Here is a 23,573-nt window from a genome sequence, read left to right as displayed (position 1 = left end):
AGATGAGAGTTTAAGGTGATTGTTGAAGACAGCGTTAAATACTGCTGTACTCAACAGGAACTTTTGATGTTCGGCCTGGATCTCAAAATGCAAAACTGTTGCATTCCTAACAGTAACTTTTTTTTTTAAATGTAGATGAAAACATTTAGAACTATTTCAGATATTTTGGAAGCAATATGTAACATTAATAACTCAAAGACACAATAAACATGGGAAGAGGAATTTTAAAATGGTAGACATTTTTAAGGGTTATTTCAGTAGAGTAAAACATGATGCATAGAACGGCAAGTAACAATCAGAGCGCAAGATAAACCACCAGGGTGACAATATTCGAGAAAATATTATCCATAGTAACAGTCAAACCATATTGAATTAAACTACACTTACAAATGTACTATCTATATTGCTGAGTTGTTAAACAGTTCTCCTGGTGCAATATAAACTTCTTTGGCTTTAGGTTTAGTATGAAATTTATTTTCATGTATCAGAAAATAATTGCAATGTGTAACACAGCTACACTTAAAAGGCAAAACTAGTCCAATATGCATATCTGGTACACACTGAAGCAATCTTGTATTAACAGGAAAACAGAAATAGTAGTTTACCTCAGTATATAAAGTATACAATGTGATCAACATATAAATGAAAATTTGCTGAAAACAATTCAAAGTGTATTACAAAGATAAATGAACTTAATTCAAACCACAATATTTTCTCTGAAAAATACAATTATTGATGAGATAAAATGTACAATTTATTTTAAAGAAATATGGGTATAAAGGCAAAATAATTTTTTCTTCAAAACAGGGAAAATAGATGTGTTCATCACGTTTTCATCACCAGAACTGACACAAAGTTATTGAATTGCACCAACTCCATGTTCAGTCTCCTGAACTTGCTATTTCTGAACATAAAAGGAGTCTGTAAAGCAACAAAAATTACCTATTTGCTGATGGTAACTTTAAAGAATGTCAATACACACCAACTTTCTTTACGACACGTGTGGAAATTTGGTAGGCAGACATTAGAAAGATATATGGTTGCCTCTGTATTGTCTTGTAGGTCAGTAAGAGGCAGGTAATCAATTTAAAGCATTTCTTGCTGAACTAAACAGTTTCCTAAAGTGTTTAAACTACGGTAGTAAAGAAAATTATAATATACTTAGTGCATGCCTTGCCACTTTGATCGGTCACAAAAGTTTTATTAAAAATTGTTTCATTTTTTGAAATAGATGTTACTCAATACCTCAAGATCACAGAATACAAATAAACCAAAAACGTTGGCCATCATAAAAATGTGGTTAGACACAATAATTAATAAACTCCCAATGCCAAAATGTATTTTCTTGACAACCATGTCCATGTAGCTATAGGTCGACATACAAGGTCCATATAGTCCAGGCCACTATTGCCACTATTCAGAGCTGAGCCTAGCCTAGCACCACTGGGGATGCCAAAGTTCATTTCAATGTCTCCATGATATTATGTTAATGCCACAGATACGACTGTAGTAAAATCTCATAATGTACATTATAAACACTTCTGCTGTGCTTGTGTCAGAAGATCACCAAATTTTTCAAAGAGGTCTTCCACCCATTTCTCGTTTTCCATACATTGCTGGATTGTTTCAACTTGGCCAAGATCTTTATTCAGTTTTAGAATGGAAGCAGCCTGTCCAAATGAATAGTTGAAAAACTTTAGAAAAGTTCAATATTTACAGTAGATTCAGCTTTGCATTGATGAATATCTTTTCATATGAACAGAATAAAATGTTTGATGACTGAAGTTCCTGTAGGTCAACTGACTTTCATTCACGATAAATATAATAGAATATTAGATAACCAAACTTTGCACACACCCTGATCTATTAAAAATGAAAATACAATTTTCTGCCATTATGGAATCAGTGGGACCTCTGTACTTTATTTAAATCTATGTCAACTTATGAATAAGGTGATGTGAGATGACCCATCAAAATCTTCAGAGCAAAGAGCACATTTTTGAACAAATTCCGGATTACAATATGCATTTTTGGAAGACATGCCAAAAACTCAATTTTTAAACACAGGAATTATAAAATTACTCTGGGATTTGTTTCAGTCTGTTGCAATTTTAAACACAATAAAAGAATTCAAGCAATACAAGACATAGTAGAATATTAATTGCTCACCTCTTTCTTGCATACCAGGTAGGTGTGATACTTATAGTGATGAAGTGTGTGATATAAAGTACAGCACTGTAATTTTTCTTGATCAACAGTGAATTCCTAAGTTTAAAATACAGAATAATTGTAAAATTCTGTAGAAAGATTTAACTGATCATTCAGCCAACTGATGTGATTATGATGCATTAAAATGTAGACATCTGATCAAATATTAACAGCATTTCATTGACAAATATTTTGTGTGATTTTTATCTAGTTACCTCGACAATTAATGCAGGAAATATTGGAATTTTGATCTTGTTGCGACCAAGGCATGAGGGACTATTGCTTTGGTCTTGGTACTCAGCAGATCACAACACATCCCAATTTTCAAGATGGCCAATCAAATACATTTTAAAGATCTATCAACCAGGTTTATTTAATAAATCAATAATTGTGCTTATTATCAAATCAAAACTTATTCAAGGTAGAAGAACTTGTGAACATAAACTGTCAGTCAGTGATATAGCAACATAATTGTTAAACCTAAATAACCCAAAAATAACACATTTCAGGATAAAAAAATTAAAAATTAGATTTCTCTCTGCAGAGATTCACTTGACAAAAAAAAAAATCACTTCCTGGCCTTTAGATTACTCTTGAAGGCAGAAAGGATAAAGTGTAGAATGTTCCAAAATCTATTTTCCTGATGCACTGGCTTATCTGTTCAAATCACTAATCACAAACAATTATCTCTAGAGTTCAGCAAACAGTTTACTCAGAAAACATTGTATTCAGAAGTTCATTCTTTCATTAGGAAGTAGTAGGTTTCACTTTGAACTCAACATTAGGGTTCTTTTCAGAAAACAGGAGAGATCAGCTAGGTAGACCACCCTCACAAGCTTCATATTCCCCAACTAATTCCAGATAGCAATGGCAATCTCCATCCACTCATTATTCGAACAGCTCAAGCAGGCCTATACAGCAGATAAAGCAGTTATCGCTAGTCATGATTTCTTGGAAGCAGTGTTTAAAAAATCTCCAGTGTCTACAGTGCTTTTCAACGACCACTCCAAAGAAACCACTCTAAATAAATAAATTCACATTCCTTCAAAACTTAAATCCTCCAAGCAAAACACTAAGCATGGTGTCTTTATAACAATCTGAAGTTTTTTCCAACATTTTCTACTCATCCCATCTTGGGCATTTCATGATATAATCATCTATTTCAAAAGCTATGTCATATCCATTTTCAAACATAATTTCATCCCAATTTAGATGAAAAAGAGAAGTCATAGTTATAGTGATCACAGAGTATCTAAAAAAACTATATATGTTAATCATCATACTCAAACCTCTGTATAATTACATTTCTAGCAGTGAAGCTATCCTCATAATTACCAAATTTATGCAAAAAGAGTTGTGACAAGTATATTTAAATAAATGACATAGTAGAATTTAGCATAACTCCTATAAAAGAAACAGCTTCTCTTGACTGGAATTATTCAATATACAAAGTTGTTTTTAGGACTTATGATTGATGGGAAACAAAAGCAGAAACTGCTGAGAAAAGCTCAGCAGGTCTGGCAGCATCTGTGGAGAAAAAGCACCGAGTTAACATTTCGGATCCAGTGACCCTTCTTCAGAAGTGATTTTAGCCAAGAAGAGCTTGGTATATATGCTGAAGATGGCTTGAGGGGGGAGGTGGAGGTGGAGCCCAGGGAGAGAGAAAAGTGGTCAGGCAGACAAAGGAATGGGTAAAGGTCAGCCTGGGAGAATAAATAGTTGCTAATAGAGACTCCAGTGGCTGACAATGGGCTGTTTGTGGTAGAAGCCCACCTGATGGCAAGGTCTAGTGTGTGGAGGATGGGGTAAGACATGAGAAAAGGTGCTTGGGCCCTGAAATTATTGAACTTGATATCAAGTCCCGAAGGCTGTGGGATTGTCAAGTGGAAAATAAAGTTTTCTTCCAGGTTGTGCTGAGAACTACAGCAACCCTGAGACAGAGATGTTTGCCAGGGAATATGGCAGTATGATGAAGTGGCAGGTAACAGGAAACTCAGGGTCATTTTTGCAGACGGAATGCAGGTGTTGAATGCTCACAATATGGTCTGCCCCTGTCATCACTTGGGCTTCTAACACAAACAAACTGTCAGCGACTGGTGGTCGCCCATTAGCAGCTATTGTCTCAGGCTGACCTTTACCCATTCCTTTGCCTGCCCAACTGTTTTTCTCTTTCTCTGGGCTCCATCTCCATCTATTGCTTACTCCTCCCCTCACCCCATCTTCAACATATATACCAAACTTTTCCTAGCTAAAATCAGTTCTGAAGAAAGGTCACTGGACTCGAAAGGTTAACTCTGCTTTCTCTCCACAGATGCTGCCAGACCTGCTGAGCTTTTCCAACAACTTCCATTTTTGTTTTTGATTTCCAGCACCCGCAGTTTGGATTTTCTTTCAATTGATGGAAAAGGAGTCTGTGATCAACAAAAAGGTAAACGTTATTCCCTAAAGCCAAATAATTGCAAAAGTCGTTGTAGAAATTGCAAAAGCCTTGATGAACTAGTTGCCAAATCGTGTGTGTTAGAACAGACATCAATTTGGAGGAAAAAGAACATTAGACCAATTCTAAACACCTTACCTTTTGGCCCTTGGCATTTTGTTTTAATGGCTGGAGAGTCTTTTTGTTGTAACTTTTACCACTCAATTTAATTTTGGGCACATTTGGATTGCTGCTTTTTGCTCCTGAGACACATGTAGTCAGTTCAGGAAAATTCTCCATTGAAGTCTGCAAAACAAAACAAATTTATAGAATAGTTACTATACAGAAAGAAACTACTGTGTAATGGAGACGAGTGAGTATGGAGTTCACATGGATAAGGAGAACCATCATTTCGATTGGGACAACATCAAGATTCCAGGACAGGCCAAACAGAGACAAGCACAGGAATTTCTAAAGGCTTGGTTCGCCACCAAGGCCATCAATAAACACGTAGAATTAGACCCTATATACACACTACTGCGAAGAAAATCCAGAAATGAGGTAACCAATTCCAACAGACTCCAGAGTTTAAATAACAGGCAGGAAAACACAACAGCGCTTCATCAGAGGCTGCAATGATGATGTTACCCAGCAGGGTAATGAAACATCTGCAAACTAACGAACCAGCTCGGCGAGCGAACTAACCACAGCATCCACAACTCGAGCTACAAATCTACTCAAGAACCTTAGAAAGAAACTACTTAGCCCTTCAGGTCATTGCAGTGTTTCTGTAAGAACAATCTCAGCCCATCCCACTCTATTTCAGCGCATAGCCCTGCTGATCCTTTCTCTTTAGATGAAGATCTAATTTCCTTCCAAAAGCCAAACTGAACCTACCTTCACCATACTCTCTAGCATGGTGTTCCAGATCTTGATCACTCAATTCATAAAGCATTTTTCCCCCCCCAGTTCTTTTGCCAGTCATTTTAAAGCAATGTCATTTGGTTCTCAATCTTGCCTCAAACAGGAACACTTCCTAACCATCTACACTGTTCAGATCCTTTATGATTTGAATACTTGTTGCTGTAATCTCTCATTGTTATTGAAATCCCTCATGGTTGGAACTGTTCTTGTTAAACTTTTGTGAACCCTCTCCTGTGCCGACACTACTGCCCAGGATTGGACAAAATATTCCAGTTGACGCTGAACGAATTTTTTTAAAAGATTTTTGTACTTTTTACTTCTGCTTATAAAGTCAGGATCCCATTGCCTTATTAACCACATTCTAAAACTGCCTCATCACCTGCAATGATTTAAGCACATATGCCACACCCCATATATCCTTTAAAATTCTATCTTTTATACTCATTCTTCCTACCAAAATAAATCACTTCTTACTTTGTGCATTAAGTTTCATTTGCTATTTGCCTGTTCATTTCACCAACCTGTCCACGTCTTCTTTAAATCTACCACAATCTTGATCAAAATTCACAAAATTTTCAAGTTTTGAGCCATGTGTAAAGTTTGAACTTGTGTTCTACATCTCAAGTCAAGGTTAACAATGTATCAAAAATAACACTAGCATTCAGAGGAATCCCACTATATGCTGTTCCCCAAGTCTGATGAACAATAATTCACCACTCTATACGGTCATTCAACCAACTTAGTGTTCTTGTTGCCACTGTCCCTTTTATTTAGTGGCTTCTTTCTTGACATGGATATAGGAGGGTCAATCACTAAGTTCAGCAGATGACATGAAAATTGGTGTTGTTGTAAATAACAAGGAGGAAAACCATAGTCTATAGGATGATTTAGATGGGCAGATTTGGCAGATCAATGGTAAATGGAATTTAATCCTCAAAGTAGAAGGTAATGCATTTTAGGAGGGCAACAAGTCAAGGGAATACAATAGAATGCTAGGACTCTAGCGTCACAACACGGAGATAGACAGCGAAACCAAATTAGCCTTTTTACCTCCGTATTCACAACATAATAAAACTAAACCTTTCGTAAAACCTCAATAGTTACTTCAATAGTTCCTAACCAGACATCTGAATAATCAATTCCAGACTTTGCGAATAATGAATTCCAGACACCATTCTATATTTCAAACAAGAGATGTCAATTTATTAACTATACAATAACTTTAGCAGAGTAATAAATTAAACAAGGAAATCTAATTAATGTCTGTGCTTTAAACCAAACCATTCGCTTTCAGCTCCCATTCACACAACAAACACCATTAAGGGATAAATAAGAGAGAATAATAGAACTGGCCAGATTACTTAAATGTCTTTCCAGCTGCATGGTTTCACAGGCATAGATGTGGACTCCTTGGTTGTGTTTCTGGAGACATTGATCAGGGTGACCTTTTCAGTACACTCAGGTAAAGGTAGCAATATTTCAAAAATTCAGTTTTCTACTCTTTGGGTTTTCAAAAGCTTTTAAGGGAGTTTAAGCAGGGAGCTTTCAAAACTTCATTCTGTGTTGTCAGCAGTCAACCTCTTCTCCCCAGAAAGCATAGTTCAAAAAACAACTTGACCTACGGCCTCATCCTGATGAAATTGACTGTCTTTTCCTGAGGCTTCATTCACCATTTACCGTTTGCTTGAGTACAAGAGCTTTTCCAAACTTGTGAGGACCATTTCCTTGGTAATAACCAATTCTTCTATCTGTTTTAACACAATGCTCTTCCTAGGGTTGCCGTATCTGAAGGAACCCCTTTAAATGAGGAATCAGTCTGCAATTAACCTGCAGGCCTGATCTCTCAAACTAACAAAAGCTTGTTTGGTCTATTCCTTTCCTTTTAAAGTCAGAAGTCACACGACTCCTGGTTATATGGGACTATATTCATTGGAATTCAGAAGATTGAGGGGGGATCTTATCGAAACATAAAATTATGAAGGGAATAGATAAGATAGAAGTAGAGAGGATGTTTCCACTGGCAGGTGAAGCTAGGACAAGAGGGCATAGCCTCAAGATTAGAGGGAGCAGATTTAGGACCGAATTGAGAAGGAATTTCTTCACCCAGAGGGTTGTTAATCTATGGAATTCCTTGCCCAGTGAAGTAGTTGACGCTACTTCAGTAAACGTTTTTAAAGATAAGGTAAATTTTTTTTGAACAATAAAGGAATTAAGGGATACGGTGAGAATGCGGGTAAGTGGATCTTACGAAAAGATCAGCCATGATTTTATTGAATGGCGGAGCAGGCTCGAAGGGCCAGACGGCCTACTCCTGCTCCTAGTTCTTATAGCCCAACACATTTATTTGAAATCACAAGCTTTTAGGGCGCTGCTCCTTTGTCAGGTGAAGGCTTCAGTGCAGTGTTCTGAAAGCTTGCGATTTCAAATAAACCTGTTGGGCTATAACCTGGTGTTGTGTGACTTCTGACTTTGTTCACCCCAGTCCAAGACTGGCACCTCAACATCATGGCTTTTCCTTTCACCACCGTTTCCTAAAGTCCACAAGTCATCTTCAGCTCGTAATTCCCAGTCCACAGCTCCAAAAATTGTTAAAAGAATAAAAATAGTGAAAAATCAGTTTGGGTTCTAACACTAGAAAGTACAAAGGAGTGCATGTCCTTAGATCCTCGAAAACAGCAGGACCAGATAAATGAGTTGGTTATCCATAAATATGGAAAATGTGCCTTTATTGGTCAAGGCACTGAATCCTAGAGCAAGGAGGTTATGATGGAACTGTATATAATGTTAGTTAGACCACGGCTGGAGGACTAAATGCAGTCCTCCAAGGATCTAACTGCACTGGAGAGGGTGCACAGAACATTCACCAGGATGTTGCCTGGGCTAAAGCATTCTACCTATTAAGACAGACTAGATAAGATGGGGTTGCTTTTCTTAGGGCAGAGAAGGCTAAGGGGGGAGGGGGGGGATGTGATTGAGGTACACAACATTCTGAGGAGCATAGTAGGACAGCAAGAATTGTTTCCCCTTATAGGGGTCAATAACCAGGAGGCACCAATTTAAGGGAAGTAGCAGAAAGTTTAAAGGCTATTTTAGTAAACATTTCTTCACCCAGAAGTTTGGGGATCTATTGAACTTCCTGCACGAAAAGGGTGATGGAGGAACCCTCACCATTCTAGTAGTATTTAGATAAAGACTTGAAAGCCATAACATATAAGGCTACTGATCAAGTACTGGAAAATCTTTATGACGGACTTCAACTTTCCTGTTATATGGCAGTTTATCAAACATCTTTTGAAAACCATGTGCTCATATCAACTTCATCATGCTCATCAATGTTCTCAGTATGTGATCATAAAATGCAATCAAATTAAACAAACTTGATTGATCTTAACAAGTCTACGTCAACTTTCCTTAATTAATCCACATTAGTCTAAGTAACTGTTAATTTTGTTCCAGATTATTGATGGAGAATCGTAAGATTAACGCCAGTGACGCTGCAATTTCCACTCCTCCTTCCCTCAGTACCTTGGATGCATCACAGCCATCCTCCTGATTTATTACCTTTAAGTGCAGGTAACTTTCCTCAGACCTCTTTCTTTTCAGTTCACTGACAGGATGTGGCCATCGCTGGCAGGGCCAGCATTTATTGCCAATCCTTAGTTGCCTTTGAGGTAGTAATGGTGGTGAACTGCCTTCTTGAACCACTGTAATCTATTTGGTGCAGATGTGTTCACATGCCGCAGGGAAGCAAGCTCCAGGATTTTGACCCTCCAATATTGAAGGAATGGCAAAGTATTTCCGAGAAGCATGTTGAGTGGTTTGGAGGGACTTTGTAGGTGATGTTCCAAATATTTATTGCCCTTGGTCCTTCCAGATGGTAGTGTCATGTGTTTGGAAGGTTCTGTTTAACGAGTGTGGTGAATTTCTACAGAAAGATTGTAACAATAATCTAAGCAATCACAGCCAAGTTAGTTTAACTTCGGTAGCAGGGAAAACGCTTGGAAACAATTATTCAGGACAGAATTAAATACGTGGGTAAAGATGGGTTGATTAGGAAGAGTCAGCATGGATTTCTAAACGAGCAATTGTAATTATTGCAGCTTTTTTTGAACAGGTAACAGAAACAGTTGATGAGGGTAACACATTTTATGCGGTATATGAATTTCCAGAGGGAATTTGATACAGTACCTCACAACAGACTTGAGCAAAGTTGTAGGTCATGCTGTAAAAGGGCTATCGGCAATATGGAAACAAAATTGGCCTAGGTGATAGAAAACAGACAGAGTTGGCCAACAGATATATTTTGGGCTGAAGCAAGGCTCATAGTGGAGTTCCCCAGGTGTCGGTGGTGAGAAAGTGGCATTTCCTGATATATATTAATGACCTGGATCTTGGTATGCAGGGGGCAGTTTCAAAGTTTGCAGATGACACTAAATTTAGAAGAACTGTAAATTGTGAGGGTGGTGTAGAACTCCAAATAGAGTTGGTGGAGTGGGTGGATAGACAGCAAATAAGTTTCAATGCACAGAAGTGTGAGGTGACGCACTCTGGTCTGGAGAACACAAAGACAATAGCGGGTATCTTTCCAAACAGGGTGCAGGAGCAGAGGGATCTTACAGTATATTGCGTAGATCACTAAAGGTGGCAAGATAGTTGGAGAGTGCAGTCAGTAAAGCTACTGTGCTCTTGGCTTTGTTAATCGGGGCATAAAGTACAAAACCAATGAGATGATGTTAAACTTGTGCAAGACACTGGTTAGACCTCAGCTGGAGTACTGCGTACAGTTGTGGGCACTACATTACAGGAAATATACACATCCACTGGAGAAAGTGCAGAAGCGATTTACTGCAATGGTTCCAGGTAGGAGAAACTTCAGCTATGAGGATAAATTGAAGTAGCTAGGAGTGTCCTCCTTGGAGAAGAGGCTGAAAGGAGATCTGATTGAAGTTTCCAAAATCATAAGTGGGCTGAACAGAGTAGATAGGGTGAAGCTGTTTCCACTTGTAAAAGTAAGAAAGACGAGAGGGCATAGATTTAAAATAATTTGCAAATAAAGCAACGGTCATATGAAAAAAACTCATTGGTGCAGTGATATATTAGGGTACAGAATGTACAGCCTGCAAAAGTGGTGCAGGCATTTTCAATTTAGTTATTCAAGAGGGCACTGGATATTTTTTTGGAAAGTGTTGATGTCAAGGGATATGGTATGCAGGTTTCCTTGTTCACATTTGACCTAATGCCACGAAACTCCACAGGTTCCGGAGTCAATGCTGAGGACTCCTAGGTCAACTCCTTCCCAATCGTATATCATTGTTACTCAACCTCTTCTGGGTCTGTCCTGGTAGCGGGACAAGACAGAGTGCATGTAATAGTGTTGTCTGGGACATTGCTTACCATGAATAAGACTAGATTAAGCTGTTGCTTAACTGGTCTGTAGCAAACTTCCCAATTGTGGTAAGAGCCCCCAAATGTTGGTAAGACTTTTCAGGGTCAACAGTGCCATGTTTGTCATTGTCATTTCTGGTGCCTTAGTCAATGCCAGGTGATCTGCCCAGTTTTGTTGCTTTTTTCCTTTCTACCAGTTGATATAACTGAGTAATAGCTCAGCAAGTAAACAGTTTTGATAGGCCATTTCAGAGGCAGTCAAGTGTCAACCATATTGCTGTGGTTCTGGAACGTTATGTAGGCAAGACCGGATAAGGACAGCAGTTTCCTTCTTAACTGATATTAGTCATTATTAGATGTTTAATTCTTAATTTTTGAGCTTCAAATTCTACCATTTGTGCGGCAGGATTTGAACTCGGGTCACTAGAACATTACCTGGGTCTCTGGATTACCAGTCTAACGACAAAACTACTAGGACGTCACCTTCCCTCAAACCCAAAAAGATGTATGAAGGGTATATAGGCCATACCACCCAAAGATTGACAGATCATACCAACGAGCATATTCACTTAGCTGTTTGCAACATGGTACTGACTACTCCTAATCGCACTTGCAGAACGTGCAATATTGGAGTTCTGCAACTAGGCAATATTTATTGTATAATCCAGACTGTATGAAGAATTACACTTGCAACAGTGTGACACAATTGTGTATCCTGCAAATTGTATATACTAATACACAGGACCCTGTTATTTATAGACAGCAAGAACATGTGCAAGCACTGCACTTGCTTCAACTCAATAAAACAGCTGAAAGAATTCATTTAATCATTTCTTAGGCAATATCCTGAACAATCAGAATCAATCTGCCCATTTTAAACTCCAAACAAAAACTGGTAGTTAATAGTCAAACATCATTAGATGTCCCAAATGAAAAAAATATATTGAAAGTTTGGTCAAAAAGACAAAAGGAAGCATTTGTAAGGTTTAGGAAACTGAAATCAAACAAGGGCCTTGAGGAATATAAAGGAAACAGGAAAGAACTTAAACAAAAAAAATTAGAAGGGCTAGAAGGAGTAACATAACGTTCTTGGCAAGTAGGATTAAGAAGAATCTGAAGGCATTTCATACATATATCAGAAGAAAGAGAGCAATTAGGGAAAGGGTAGATCCACTCAAGGACAAAGAAGGGAATTAATGCATGGAGCTAGAGGAAGTAGGCGAGGTCCTTAAAGAGTACTTTGCATTGGTAGGCACCAAGGAGAAGGACATGCAAGTTGATAAGATGATGGAAGAGTATGTGACTATTTTGGGCATGTTGATATTGAGGAGATAATGTTAGGTATCTTGAAAAACATTAAGGAAAATAAATCCCCAAGGGCTGATTGGATCTATCCCAGGATACTGAAGGAGGCAAGGTAAGAGATTGGTGGGTCTTGACAGAGATCTTTATATACTCTTTATCCACGGGTGAGGTCCCAGAGACTGGAGAATAATCAACATTGTTGCTTTGATTAAGAAGGGCAACAAGGATAATTCAGGAAATCATAGGCTGGTGAGCCTTAAGTCAGTCGTAAGGAAATTACAGAAGATTCGTAGGGACAGGATTTACTTGCATCTGGAAAAGAATGATCTTATTAGGGATATTCAGCATGGTTTTATGCAGGGGATACCTTGTTTCGGAAACTTGATTTTTGAGGAAGTGATGAAGATAATTGATGAGGGTATGGCAGTGGATATTGTCTGAACGGACTTAACAAAAGCATTTGACAAGGTCTGTCGTGGTAGGCTGGTCCAGAAGATTATGTCATAAGGGATCCATAGTATGTTGGATGCAAAATTGGCTTGGCCATAAGAGATAGAGGGTAGTTATGTTTTTCTGACTGGAGGTATGTGACCAGTGATGTTCTACGAGGATCAGTGCTGGGACCTGGAGTTCTGGATAGTGAGGAAGGTTATCAAAGGATGCAGCAAGATAAAGATTAGTTGGAAAATTGGGCAGAGAAATGGCAGGTGGAGTTTAAATCCAGGCAAGAGTGATGTGATGCAATGCATTTTGGGAGGTCAAACGCAGGACGAAAGTATACATTTAATGGCCAAACGATTTGAAGCATTGATACAGAGAGATCTTGGGGTTCAAGCCCATAGCTCCCTGAAAGTGGCAACATGAGTGAATAAGATGGTAAAGAAGGCATACAGCATGCTTACCTTCATCACTGGGGCAGTGACTTGCCAAGTCATGTTGCAGCTTTACAAGACTTTTGTTATGGCACATTTGGAGTATTGTGTGCAGTCTGGTCCCCACACTATAGGAAGGATGTGGAGACTTTGAAGAGGGTACAATAAGGATCACCAGGATGTTGCCTGGATTGGAGTATATCAGCTATAAGGAGGGATTGGACAAACTTGGATTGTTTTCACTAGAGTATCAGAGCCTAAGGGGCAACCTGACACAAGTATATAAAATTATGAGGGGCATGGATAGAGTGGATAGCAGCTGTCTCCTTCCCAGGTAGAAATGTCAAATATTAGTAGGCACAGGTTTAAGATGAGAGGGGAAACATTTAAGGGAGATATGCAGGAATGCGTTTTTACACAGAGGGTGGTAGATGCCTGGGGAGGTGGTAGAAGCAGATACGTGAGAAAAGTTTAAGAGGCATTTAGGCAGATGCAGGAAATAAAGCAATATGACCATGTGTGTGTAGATGGGATTAGTTTAGAATGGCATCATCGTTGGCACAGACATGGTAGGCTGAAGGGCCTGTTCCTGTTCTGTGCTGTTCTATTAATTGCTGCATTCTCCATGGTAATGCCTCTGCCAGAGTCCACTTGCCAATCAATCAGTACTCTCCTCTCCCTCCGTACAAATATCCCCTTATCAGTATTCTGCCGATTGCAAAATATGTCTTTTTTCAGCAAGTAATACAATTATACCAGTACAACAAAAGAAACTTCGAAAAGGTATTGAAGCTACTTTCTGACTAGCCCACACAATTTCCACACCAAAGAGTTAAAACAAATAATTACAAATTTATCAGGGAACATGGAGACACAGATGTTTGTTTGTACTGAGTGTATAGAAGCAAAGGAAAGTCATTTTACTGTGTCTCCCAAGAAACTGCAACTGTATACAACTGGGTGGCACCAAAAACAGAAAATTGATAATTAGTCATTTTTATCTGATAGCATATTTAAACAAATCAGTGAAGTTCTATTTACCATTAAAACAATTTTTAAAAAAATAAAAGTCAATGGCAATCACTGAGACAAGATCTTCAGATTACACAAGAGCCTTAGGAGAGCTTCTCAGAAAAAAACCTTCATTATCACATGATCTAAGTATTCTGCATCAACTATTCCATTACTGAAGTAAAACCTCTCAATGTTCCTTTGCCCAGTTCCACAAAATATTTGTGCATCCTTCTATCCAGTTCCACTTCTTTTGCAATAAATTGTGAACATTTTGTTGTTTACATTAAAACAGTGGTGATAACATACTTCTCCAAATATCAATGGTTATTTCTGCAGATTACTTATAATTATGGAAATCAGGTTAAATTGCTCTGCAACTCGATTCCTGCTATGCTCGAACTGCAACTTGAAAGCTTAAATAATTTCAACATAGACTTTAGTATTGTACTGCCATAGAATGTCAAATTGATGTTGCATGATAAACGAAATGTAATGTGATGAAACTAATTTCTTTCAATGAAAACAGATTTTATCCTTCAGATTCCAGTAGATAAACATTAGCACTACTAGTAATGACATTACAATCCACTGTTCCCAAACACTATCAGGATCAGTAAGTAACTAACCAGCTTTTTGTACTAAACAATATTTTTATGTGGATGCTGTAGCTTTATGCTGAAAGACAGTATTTTAAACAGTAGCAAGTACAGTTTTAATAAAGATTCTTACTTTGAGTGCTGGTTCCAGTGGGAACTTGGAAATCATTCTTCTTTTGTTCTCATTCAGCATGCTATCAATTTTCCTCATGTGTGGCAAATACATTTCGTCTAAAAGAGATCAAATGAAGGAAAGCATTGAAATTCAAAGGCTATTTTCACCAACACTGAAGTTCTATATAGTACATTCCACAACGGTAAACATAAATCATCACCAATGTTCTCGATAGTGAAGAAGCAAACAAGCAAACAGATGATCACCTTATAAAGGCTACTCAGTTCATTAACCTCACCCCAGAATCACAGAATTGTTTCAATGCAGAAGGAGGCCATTCGGCCCATCACACCTAACGCTCTGAATGAGCTTTGTGACTGTGCTATTCTCCTGTCTTTTCCCCATAAGCTATGAATATTTTTTCTATTTGAAATATTAGATAATGTCCTCCTGAATGCCTCAACTGAAAAGGCTTCCATCATAATTCCAGGTAGTGCATTCTAAACCTTCTATTTCTACTAAACCATTCTACTTGCTATGTGAGAAAGATTTTCTCACATCAAATATTCCTCTTTTGCAAATTACCTTATATATGTGCCTTCTCATTCTTGATCCTTTTTTAAATGGAGGATGGTATGGGGACAGTTTCTCCTTATTTACTTTTCCCAGACCCTCATCATCTTCAAAGCTTCTATTAAAGTTTTCAATCTATAATTTAGTATATCACTGCTCTTTAAGGTTCTTGCAAAGATCTGTAGCTCAGATTGTGGATGAGGTTGTTGCCTTGGTCGCCGAGCTAGCTGGTTACTGTGCAGACATTTCATCACCACACTAGGTAACATCATCAGCATGGCCTCCAATGAAGCGACATTGTTCTACTCTACTTGGTATTTATATGATCCGGTCTGTTAAGTTGGGTTGTGTCATTCCTGGTTTTGTTCTGCATGGGTTTGCATATGGGGTCTAATTGCACGTTTGTTGATTACATAATAGATTGAAGACCAGGCCTCTAGGAATTCCCGTGCGTGTCCTTGACCATTCTAGCTCAAGCCACCCACAGACATGCATGGGAATTCCTAAAGGCCTGGTTTTCAGCCCATAATGTAATAAAAAAACACGTGGAATTAGACCCCCTATACAAACCCACGTAGAACAGAACCGGAAATGACACAACCCAACTTAACAGACCGGATCATACAGATACTAAGTGGGGCAGAACAACATCGCTTCGTCAGAGGCCACACTGATGATGTTACCTAGCATGGTGATAAAACATCTGTACAATAACCAGCCAGCTCAGTGAGCAAGCCAACAATCTCATATTGCTGCTGTTTGTAGCTTTACTTTGATAAAATCCTCTCTAAAAAGCTTTGGAAAGATCAAGATGGTCTTCATCATAGGGTCTTAAAAGAGATGGCTAATGGGGTAGGTGAGTTAGTGTTAATTTTCCAAAATTTGATCCATTCAGGAAAGATTCCGTCAGACTAGAAAGTAGTAAATATGACTCCTCTATTCAAGAAGAGAGCTAGGCAGAAAACAGCAAACCATAGGCCAGTTAGCTTGCTATCTGCCGAGGGGAAGGGGTTAGAATTGATCATTAAAGAGATTATAGCACTTAGAAAAACTCAAGGTAATTGGGAAGAGTCAGCATAATTTCAAAGGGAAATCATATCTAATCAATTTATTGTAGTTCTCTACTGGAGCCTCTAGATGTATTGTACTTGGATTGTCAAAATCCCTCTGGAAATGTATCACAAAGGTTACTGCAGAAAATATAAACTTATGGTATAGTTGGCTTCGTCTTAACATGGAAAGAAGATTGCCAGAAAACAATGCACAAATGAGTTTTTGTCTGATTGGCAGGAGGTGATGAGTGGAGTTTTGCAGGAGTCTATGCTGAGGCCTCAACTTTATATAATTTACATCAATGTTTTAAATGAAGAGAGCAAAAGCACAGTAGCTAAACTCACAGCTGACAGATATAGGAGCAAAGTGTGTTATGAAGAAGACGTAAGGGCAGCACGATGGCTCAGCAGATAGCAGTGCTGCCTCACAGCGCCAGGAACCCGGCTTCGACTCCACCCTTGGGTGACTGTCTGTGTGGAGTTTGCACATCTTCCCAGTGTCTGCATGAGTTTCCTCCAGCCCAAACACATGCAAGTTATATGGACTGGCTATGCTAAGTCGCCTATAGTCTCCAGAGATGCGTAGATTAGGTGGATTCGATGGGCTGAATGGCCTGCTTCTGCATTGTAGAGATTCTATGATCCTATAAGGAGGTTACAGACAAATGTAGATAGATCGAGTGAATGGGTAGAACTCTGACAGTAGTATAATAACATAAGAAAATGTGAACATGTTCACTATGGCTGAAGAATTTAAGAGAGTATTACTTACATGGAGAATGACTGTGGAGTTCTAAGGTGCAGAAGGATTTGAGTTCAAAAGGTTAGTATGCAGGTACAGCATATAATTAATGGATACTGTCTTTTATTACAACAGGAATTAAACATAAAAGTAATGATGTAATGCTTCACTTATACAGGATATTGGTGAGACCATATCTCAAAGACTGTGTACAGTTTTGGTCTATTTTTTGAGGAAGAACAAAATGCATTGGAGGCTTTTCAGAGGAGGTTTATTCGATTCTATCTGGAATGAGTGGTTGTCTTGAAGACAGGGTGGGGACAGGTTGGATTTGTTTTCATTGGAGTTTAAAAGAGTGAGGAGTGAAAGTACTATTGCCAGGTTTGTGGATGACACAAAAATAGGTGGGGAGGCAAGTGGTGAGGATGACACATACTCTGCAAAGGGATGCAGGCATGTTAAATGACTCAACAAAAATCTTGGCAGATGGAATATAATGTGGGAAAGATCTGAGGTTATGCACTTTGTCGGGAAGAATAGAAGAGCTGAATATTATTTAAATCGGGAAGGTCTGCACAAAACTGCAGCACAGAAGACTTTGGGGGCCCTCGTGTACAAAAATCTAGCATTCAAATTCAGCATGTAAAAATGCGAAGGCAAATAGACTGTTGGCTTTTATTTCAGAAGGAATGAAGTATAAAAATAAGCAGATTTTGCAGAAACTATATAAGGCACTAGTCAGTCCACAATTGGAACACTGAACAGTTCTGGGCCCCTTATTCAGGAAAGATATATACTGGCATTGGAGGCAACTCAGAGAAGGTTGATTCTGAGTATGGAGGGATTTTCTTATGAGGAGAGGTTGAGGATGGTAGTAGAAGTGTTACAAGATCACCATGCTCATCATGGTTTAAAATCCATCAGGTAGGTTTGCTGCTATCATCCTCTTTCCTGATAGTGATCTATGGAACCTGTTTGGTCTGCTATGGTACAGAAAAACAGCTGGAAGACTAACAAGTAGTAGCTCTTATTTTAAGCACAATGAATTTTATTGGCAAATAGATACAAGTTACATTGGTAATAACAGACACTGAAACAGAGGCAGTCTTCAATGTTAGATCTGACTCCTTGACAATCCAAAGCTGCTCTCTCACCAAAGTCTACGTGACTTTATCAGATTGGGCAGTATTTAATTCACTCCTCAGCAATAACCTGTTCATACCCCTACACTTGTATATAACATCTTACCTCAAGTATTTTTCCCATTATTAGCATTATACATCTGTATACATGGTTACATTTACCACAACTACATCTTTCCTCTATTCCCTCCACCCGCCAAAATAATTCAGGCTGTCTGGAGGATCCTCTATTCCCTGTTGACTATGCTCTGTTCTTGATGGTGAAGTCTGTACATCCCTTTAAAGTGGAGGCCTCTCTTGGATTGTTCTTTGCTGAGGAAGTCTTTTCTGCTGCTGAAATAACCAATTGCTCCATTCTACAACCTGAAGGAATTAACAAATAATTTATTTTTTGCATTGTCATTGATCAAAGCCTTTTTTTTTCCCTTTGTGGCAGGAACCTGGATTGTTGAATCAGGCAGTTTCTTCTGGACAATATTCAGAACCACGGAGTCAGGTAATTTTTGTGTCCTGAATCTGAGAAAATTGGTTGTCCTATCTCAAGGTCCGGTCTTCTCGACCTTGCCTGAGGCATGGTGACCCTCAGGTTAAATTCACCACCAGCTGTCTCTGACCGAGCAGTGAACTTGCACAGCTGACTGCCTCTGCTGTTCAGTTTCTAGAGGCCAACTTTTTCACGCAGAATGGTGAGTGTAAGGAATAAGCTGCCAGAGGAACTGGTGCGGGTTGGTACAATTACAACATTTAAAAGGCATCTAGATGGGTTTATGAGTAGGAAGGGTTTAGAGGGATATGGGCCAAATGCTGGCATATGGGACTAGATTAATTCAGGATAGACAAAGTTGATAGATGAGGGAAGGGCTGTAGATGTCATATACATGAACTTCAGTAAGGTGTTTGATAAGGTTCTGCATGGTAGGAGAAAGTGAAGTCGTATGGTGTCCAGGGTGTACTAGCTTGATGGATAGAGAACTGGCTGGGCAACAGGAGACAGAGTTGTAGTGGAAGGGCGTTTCTCAAAATGGAGAACTGTGACCAGTGGTGGTCCACAGGGATCCGTGTTGGGACCACTGTTGTTTGTGATATACATAAATGATCTGGAGGAAGGTATAGATGGTCTGATTAGCAAGTTTGCAGATGACACTAAGATTGGTGGAGTAGCAGATAGTGAAGGGGTCTGTCGGAGAATGCAGCAGAATATAGATAGATTGGAGAGTTGGGCAGAGAAATGGCAGATGGAGTTCAATCCAGGCAAATGCGAGGTGATGCATTTTGGAAGATCCAATTCAAGAGCGAACTATACGGTAAATGGAAAAGCCCTGGGGAAAATTGATACACAGAGAGATCTGGGTGTTCAGGTCCATTGTACCCTGAAGGTGACAACGCAGGTGGATAGAGTGGTCAAGAAGGCATACTGCATGCTTTCATTCATCGGACGGAGTATTGAGTACAAGAGTTGGCAGGTCATGTTGCAGTTGTATAGGACTTTGGTTCGACCACATTTGGAACACTGCGCACAGTTCTGGTCGCCACATGACCAAAAGGATGTGGATGCTTTGGAGAGGGTGCAGAGGAGGTTCACCAGGATGTTGCCTGGTATGAAGGGCGCTAGCTATGAAGAGAGGTTGAGTAGATTAGGATTATTTACATTAGAAAGATGGAGGTTGAGGGGGGACCTGATTGAGGTCTACAAAATCATGAGGGGTATAGACAGGGTGAATAGCAAGAAGCTTTTTCCCCCAGAGTGGGGGACTCAATTACTAGGGGTCATGATTTCTAGGTGAGAGGGGAAAAGTTTAAGGGAGATTTGCATGGAAAGTTCTTTACGCAGAGGGTGGTGGGTGCCTGGAACGCATTGGCAGCGGAGGTGGTAGAGGCAGGCACGATAGCGTCATTTAAGATGTATCTGGACAGATACATGAATGGGCAGGGAGCAGAGAGATACAGATCCTTGGAAAATAGGTGACAGGTTTAGATAGAGGATCTGGATTGGCGCAGGCTTGGAGGGCCGAAGGGCCTGTTCCTGTGCTGTAATTTGCTTTGTTCTTTGATATCTGGTCAGCATGAACGAGTTGGACCGAAGGGTCTGTTTCCATGTTGTACATCCCTATGACTCTGTCGAATAAGACAGCAGCCCTATGGTCCTTTGGGACTATGTCAACTACAAGCACGTGAGGATTGATTTTTGTTCTTGCATGATCAAAGAAATTACTGATTCTTCCTGGGAAATACAGTCACAAAACATTCTGCTTAAACTTGTATATTCTCTGCGCCTGACATCAGGCACAGTCTGTCATCACTATTTGTTCCCCAAGCACTACTGCAGTCTGAATTACATCAGTTGAGAATTCATCAATAAACTCATGTGGAGTTTACTGCTCGTTTTTTTTTATCCTTTGTGTTGCTAGTAAACTTTGCTGGTTCTTGCAGCCTGAACTTTCTTCTGTGCCAACAGGAGTGGAAAACATCTCTGCCAACCCTATGTAATCAAAGGTTTTCATTTTACTGACAGTGCAGAATGATATTTTAATGCCATCTCAACACATGGTCTTCGTTTAAGTTCGGTTAGGCATCTAAGAGATGCACAAAATCTTCAATTGGTGTCCCTTGACTGGTTGTTCAGTAATCAAAATTTCTTTGACCTGTTGTTCCCTGAATGAGTGTTCTATAATTGGCTATTCCTTGAAAAGTGCTTTCTTTATTTTAACTAATTTGACTTCTTCATCCATTTAAACATGATTGAGGTCGAGGCATGCCTTCCTGCTTAAGCGTGAGAATTCTTGATTGCAAAGTACATACATATTCTCGATTATCTCATATGCACCCCTTATGTTGCACTGCTGTAAATAGTGTTTCTTCAATCATGGCATATAACTGATAATATAGTGATGCCCCATATCAATCTTAAAATTAGTGAGATGCCCACTGACATGAATATTCTTCTTGCCAAAAATTAGAAATGAATCACCTTTTTCCCCTAGGAATACCTTTGGCTTTTGTTCTGTTGTAGGTTGTTCTATGTATTGACTTATTTGAGAGAGTAGCCATTTGTCTTCTTATTGCTCCGTGATTTTGTCCTACTTTGAATTTCCGTTGTGTGACTCATTGTTTCATAAATAAAACCAACTTTAAAATAGAAGTAGATGGCCCTTTTTGTCCTTGTGAGGTCTCCTTGCTCCACAGCGCTGACACTGACTTTTGTTATCTGTCCTACTCTCTGAACTGGCATCTCTTCTGCGTTTAGGCTTTTTATACCTTAAGAACTGAACAGACTCTACTGATTTCCTACGATACGGTTGACATTTTGCACGTAGGACTAATCTGTGTTGCTTCCAGACGTCAGTTCACTCACCATCTGAATGATTTATTCTAAAGTGAAATCTCCTTTTAAAATAAATAATAAAGAATAAATATGACTAAGATTTACAAGCAGTTCCAACAATAACTGACGTTTATGAATTCTGACTTTACTCATATGGTTTCCTCAAAATGGCTGAGATCATTATTGAAGTTAAAGCAATTGTCAAAGACTTGCAGAACCTGATAAAAAGTATTTGTTTCTTCTTTTATGGTGAACTGTAAGGCCATCAGGTATAGTCTCAGTTGAATGCAAAAGTCTATTGACATGCTCAGCAGCTGATTTAGCATTTAGTTTGGAAGGAATTATGTAATTTAGGAACAATTTTCTCCACAATTTCTAATTATATGTTCTATTTGGCCCTCCTCTGAAACTGAATCTTTCTCGCAATATTATTTCTGCTATATCTTCAGAATATGATTATTCTTCTTGTTTTAAAGGCTGCTACTAAGCAATACTTTACTGAAGGTCTTTTCCACATTTTTGTAGCCAAAATGGGCGTTTCCCGCCTTTGGCCAATAAATGAGGTGATTTCCATTTTTTGTGTCGCTTCTCTAGATGAATCCTGCTAAGCCTGGCCTAATATGTGATTCCTTTCCCCTTAACAGCTTCGCTGAATGAATCCTGTTGCATATTATTTTAATAATGAGTCCCATTATCTTAACAGCTTTACTGAACAATTCCAGCTTTATGCAACTCCATTCCTGTTCTTTAATGGATTTTCCTGGCTGATACCTGCTGTGTGCAGTGCTACTCATAATTCATGTTGCTTTATGCTTTTTTGTCTAAATGACTCCCACCAATTGTGGTTTGAAAAAAAATGCTACCTGTCTGAACCACCATTTAAATAAGGGATCTCCTGCCTTTTCCACAGCTTCAATAGTTTTCTAATTGTCTTCTTACCTTGATTTTGCTTGCTTGGGCTTCTAAATTTGCCCATTTTATGGTCTTAATTCTGGCTTTGTAACATTTCTAGGTCTGCAAACTCACTGTAAATGGTATCTGTGGACCTCGATTTTCCTTAATGTAGCCATGTATGTGAACTCTTAAGCGCTTTGGTTATTTCTAGCTTTGCCAGCCTGTAAATGGTGCTTTTATTTTAAAAGTATTCCCTTGGCAGTTACTCAGAGTCTCTGATGTTCTCTTTTGCTGAACCACAACTCAGGACTGCTCCCAGATTATAGGCACCCAATGAAATCTGTGATTTTCTTGGTGTGATTAATATTTGAATTAGATTTCCTGGCTTACAATCACTGCTGCGTGTTTCTTACCAGGTTTGGAATGCTTTTTATTATCACCTACACATTCTGCCTTGTGCAATTGTGCTACAAGGTTCTCTTCTGCAGGTTCTTGAATGATCAGCTCTTTCTACCCACAATCTGCTCAAGTAGTCTTCTTAAACCGGTGTTTGAAGAGCCTTCAGATCACAATGGTTGCCAGCATTTTGTATGTTGCAGCTAAATAGAGTCCATGCCCCCAGCTCATTCTGTTGCCACCATCTCTTTTTTGGTAGAGATCTACAAGGCCTAGCAGCCTAATAAGAGGCTATTGTCTTAAAACAAACCATAGTTTATTACATGATAGGAACCAGGGTACAAGTTTCAGTGCTGCAACTTACATTACGGAGACTGAGGAGACCTTGATGTTAAATCTTACTCTTTTGAGATCCAATGCTCCCTGCCTGACTTCATACAATATCATAGTATTGGGCAGGGGGCTTAAGGCACTCTTTCGCATTAACCCTTTCAGACTCCACCACCATTATGTAGTTTTGGAGAGGGGGTTTTGGCAATTGGAGTGATGCATGACACACAAAAATATTCATGCTTACAGCCATTATGACACAACAACTAGATATTGCATCAAGATAG

At 39.0% G+C, this 23,573-nt stretch overlaps 1 protein-coding gene across 3 annotated transcripts in view; it reads right to left on the bottom strand.

The window, feature by feature from the left end:
- Window positions 1-453: 453 nt before the first annotated feature.
- Window positions 454-23,573, bottom strand: part of qser1 (glutamine and serine rich 1) — a 143,488-nt gene continuing 120,368 nt past the window's right edge. For all 3 annotated transcript variants that reach the window (XM_048607161.1, XM_048607162.1, XM_048607163.1), the window contains 4 exons: window positions 14,854-14,951; window positions 4,784-4,930; window positions 2,170-2,265; window positions 454-1,670 (listed from right to left, as the gene is read on the bottom strand). In XM_048607161.1, the coding sequence (XP_048463118.1) occupies window positions 1,530-1,670; window positions 2,170-2,265; window positions 4,784-4,930; window positions 14,854-14,951 (482 nt within the window). In that variant the 3' untranslated portion in view covers window positions 454-1,529. The remainder of the gene's footprint in view (window positions 1,671-2,169; window positions 2,266-4,783; window positions 4,931-14,853; window positions 14,952-23,573) is intronic.

This window comes from Rhincodon typus, chromosome 17 (genome assembly GCF_021869965.1).
Source record: "Rhincodon typus isolate 14 chromosome 17, sRhiTyp1.1, whole genome shotgun sequence".
Lineage (NCBI taxonomy): Eukaryota > Metazoa > Chordata > Chondrichthyes > Orectolobiformes > Rhincodontidae > Rhincodon > Rhincodon typus.
The sequence above is the reverse complement of the archived record's forward strand: the minus strand, read 5'-3'. Positions and strand labels throughout refer to the sequence as shown.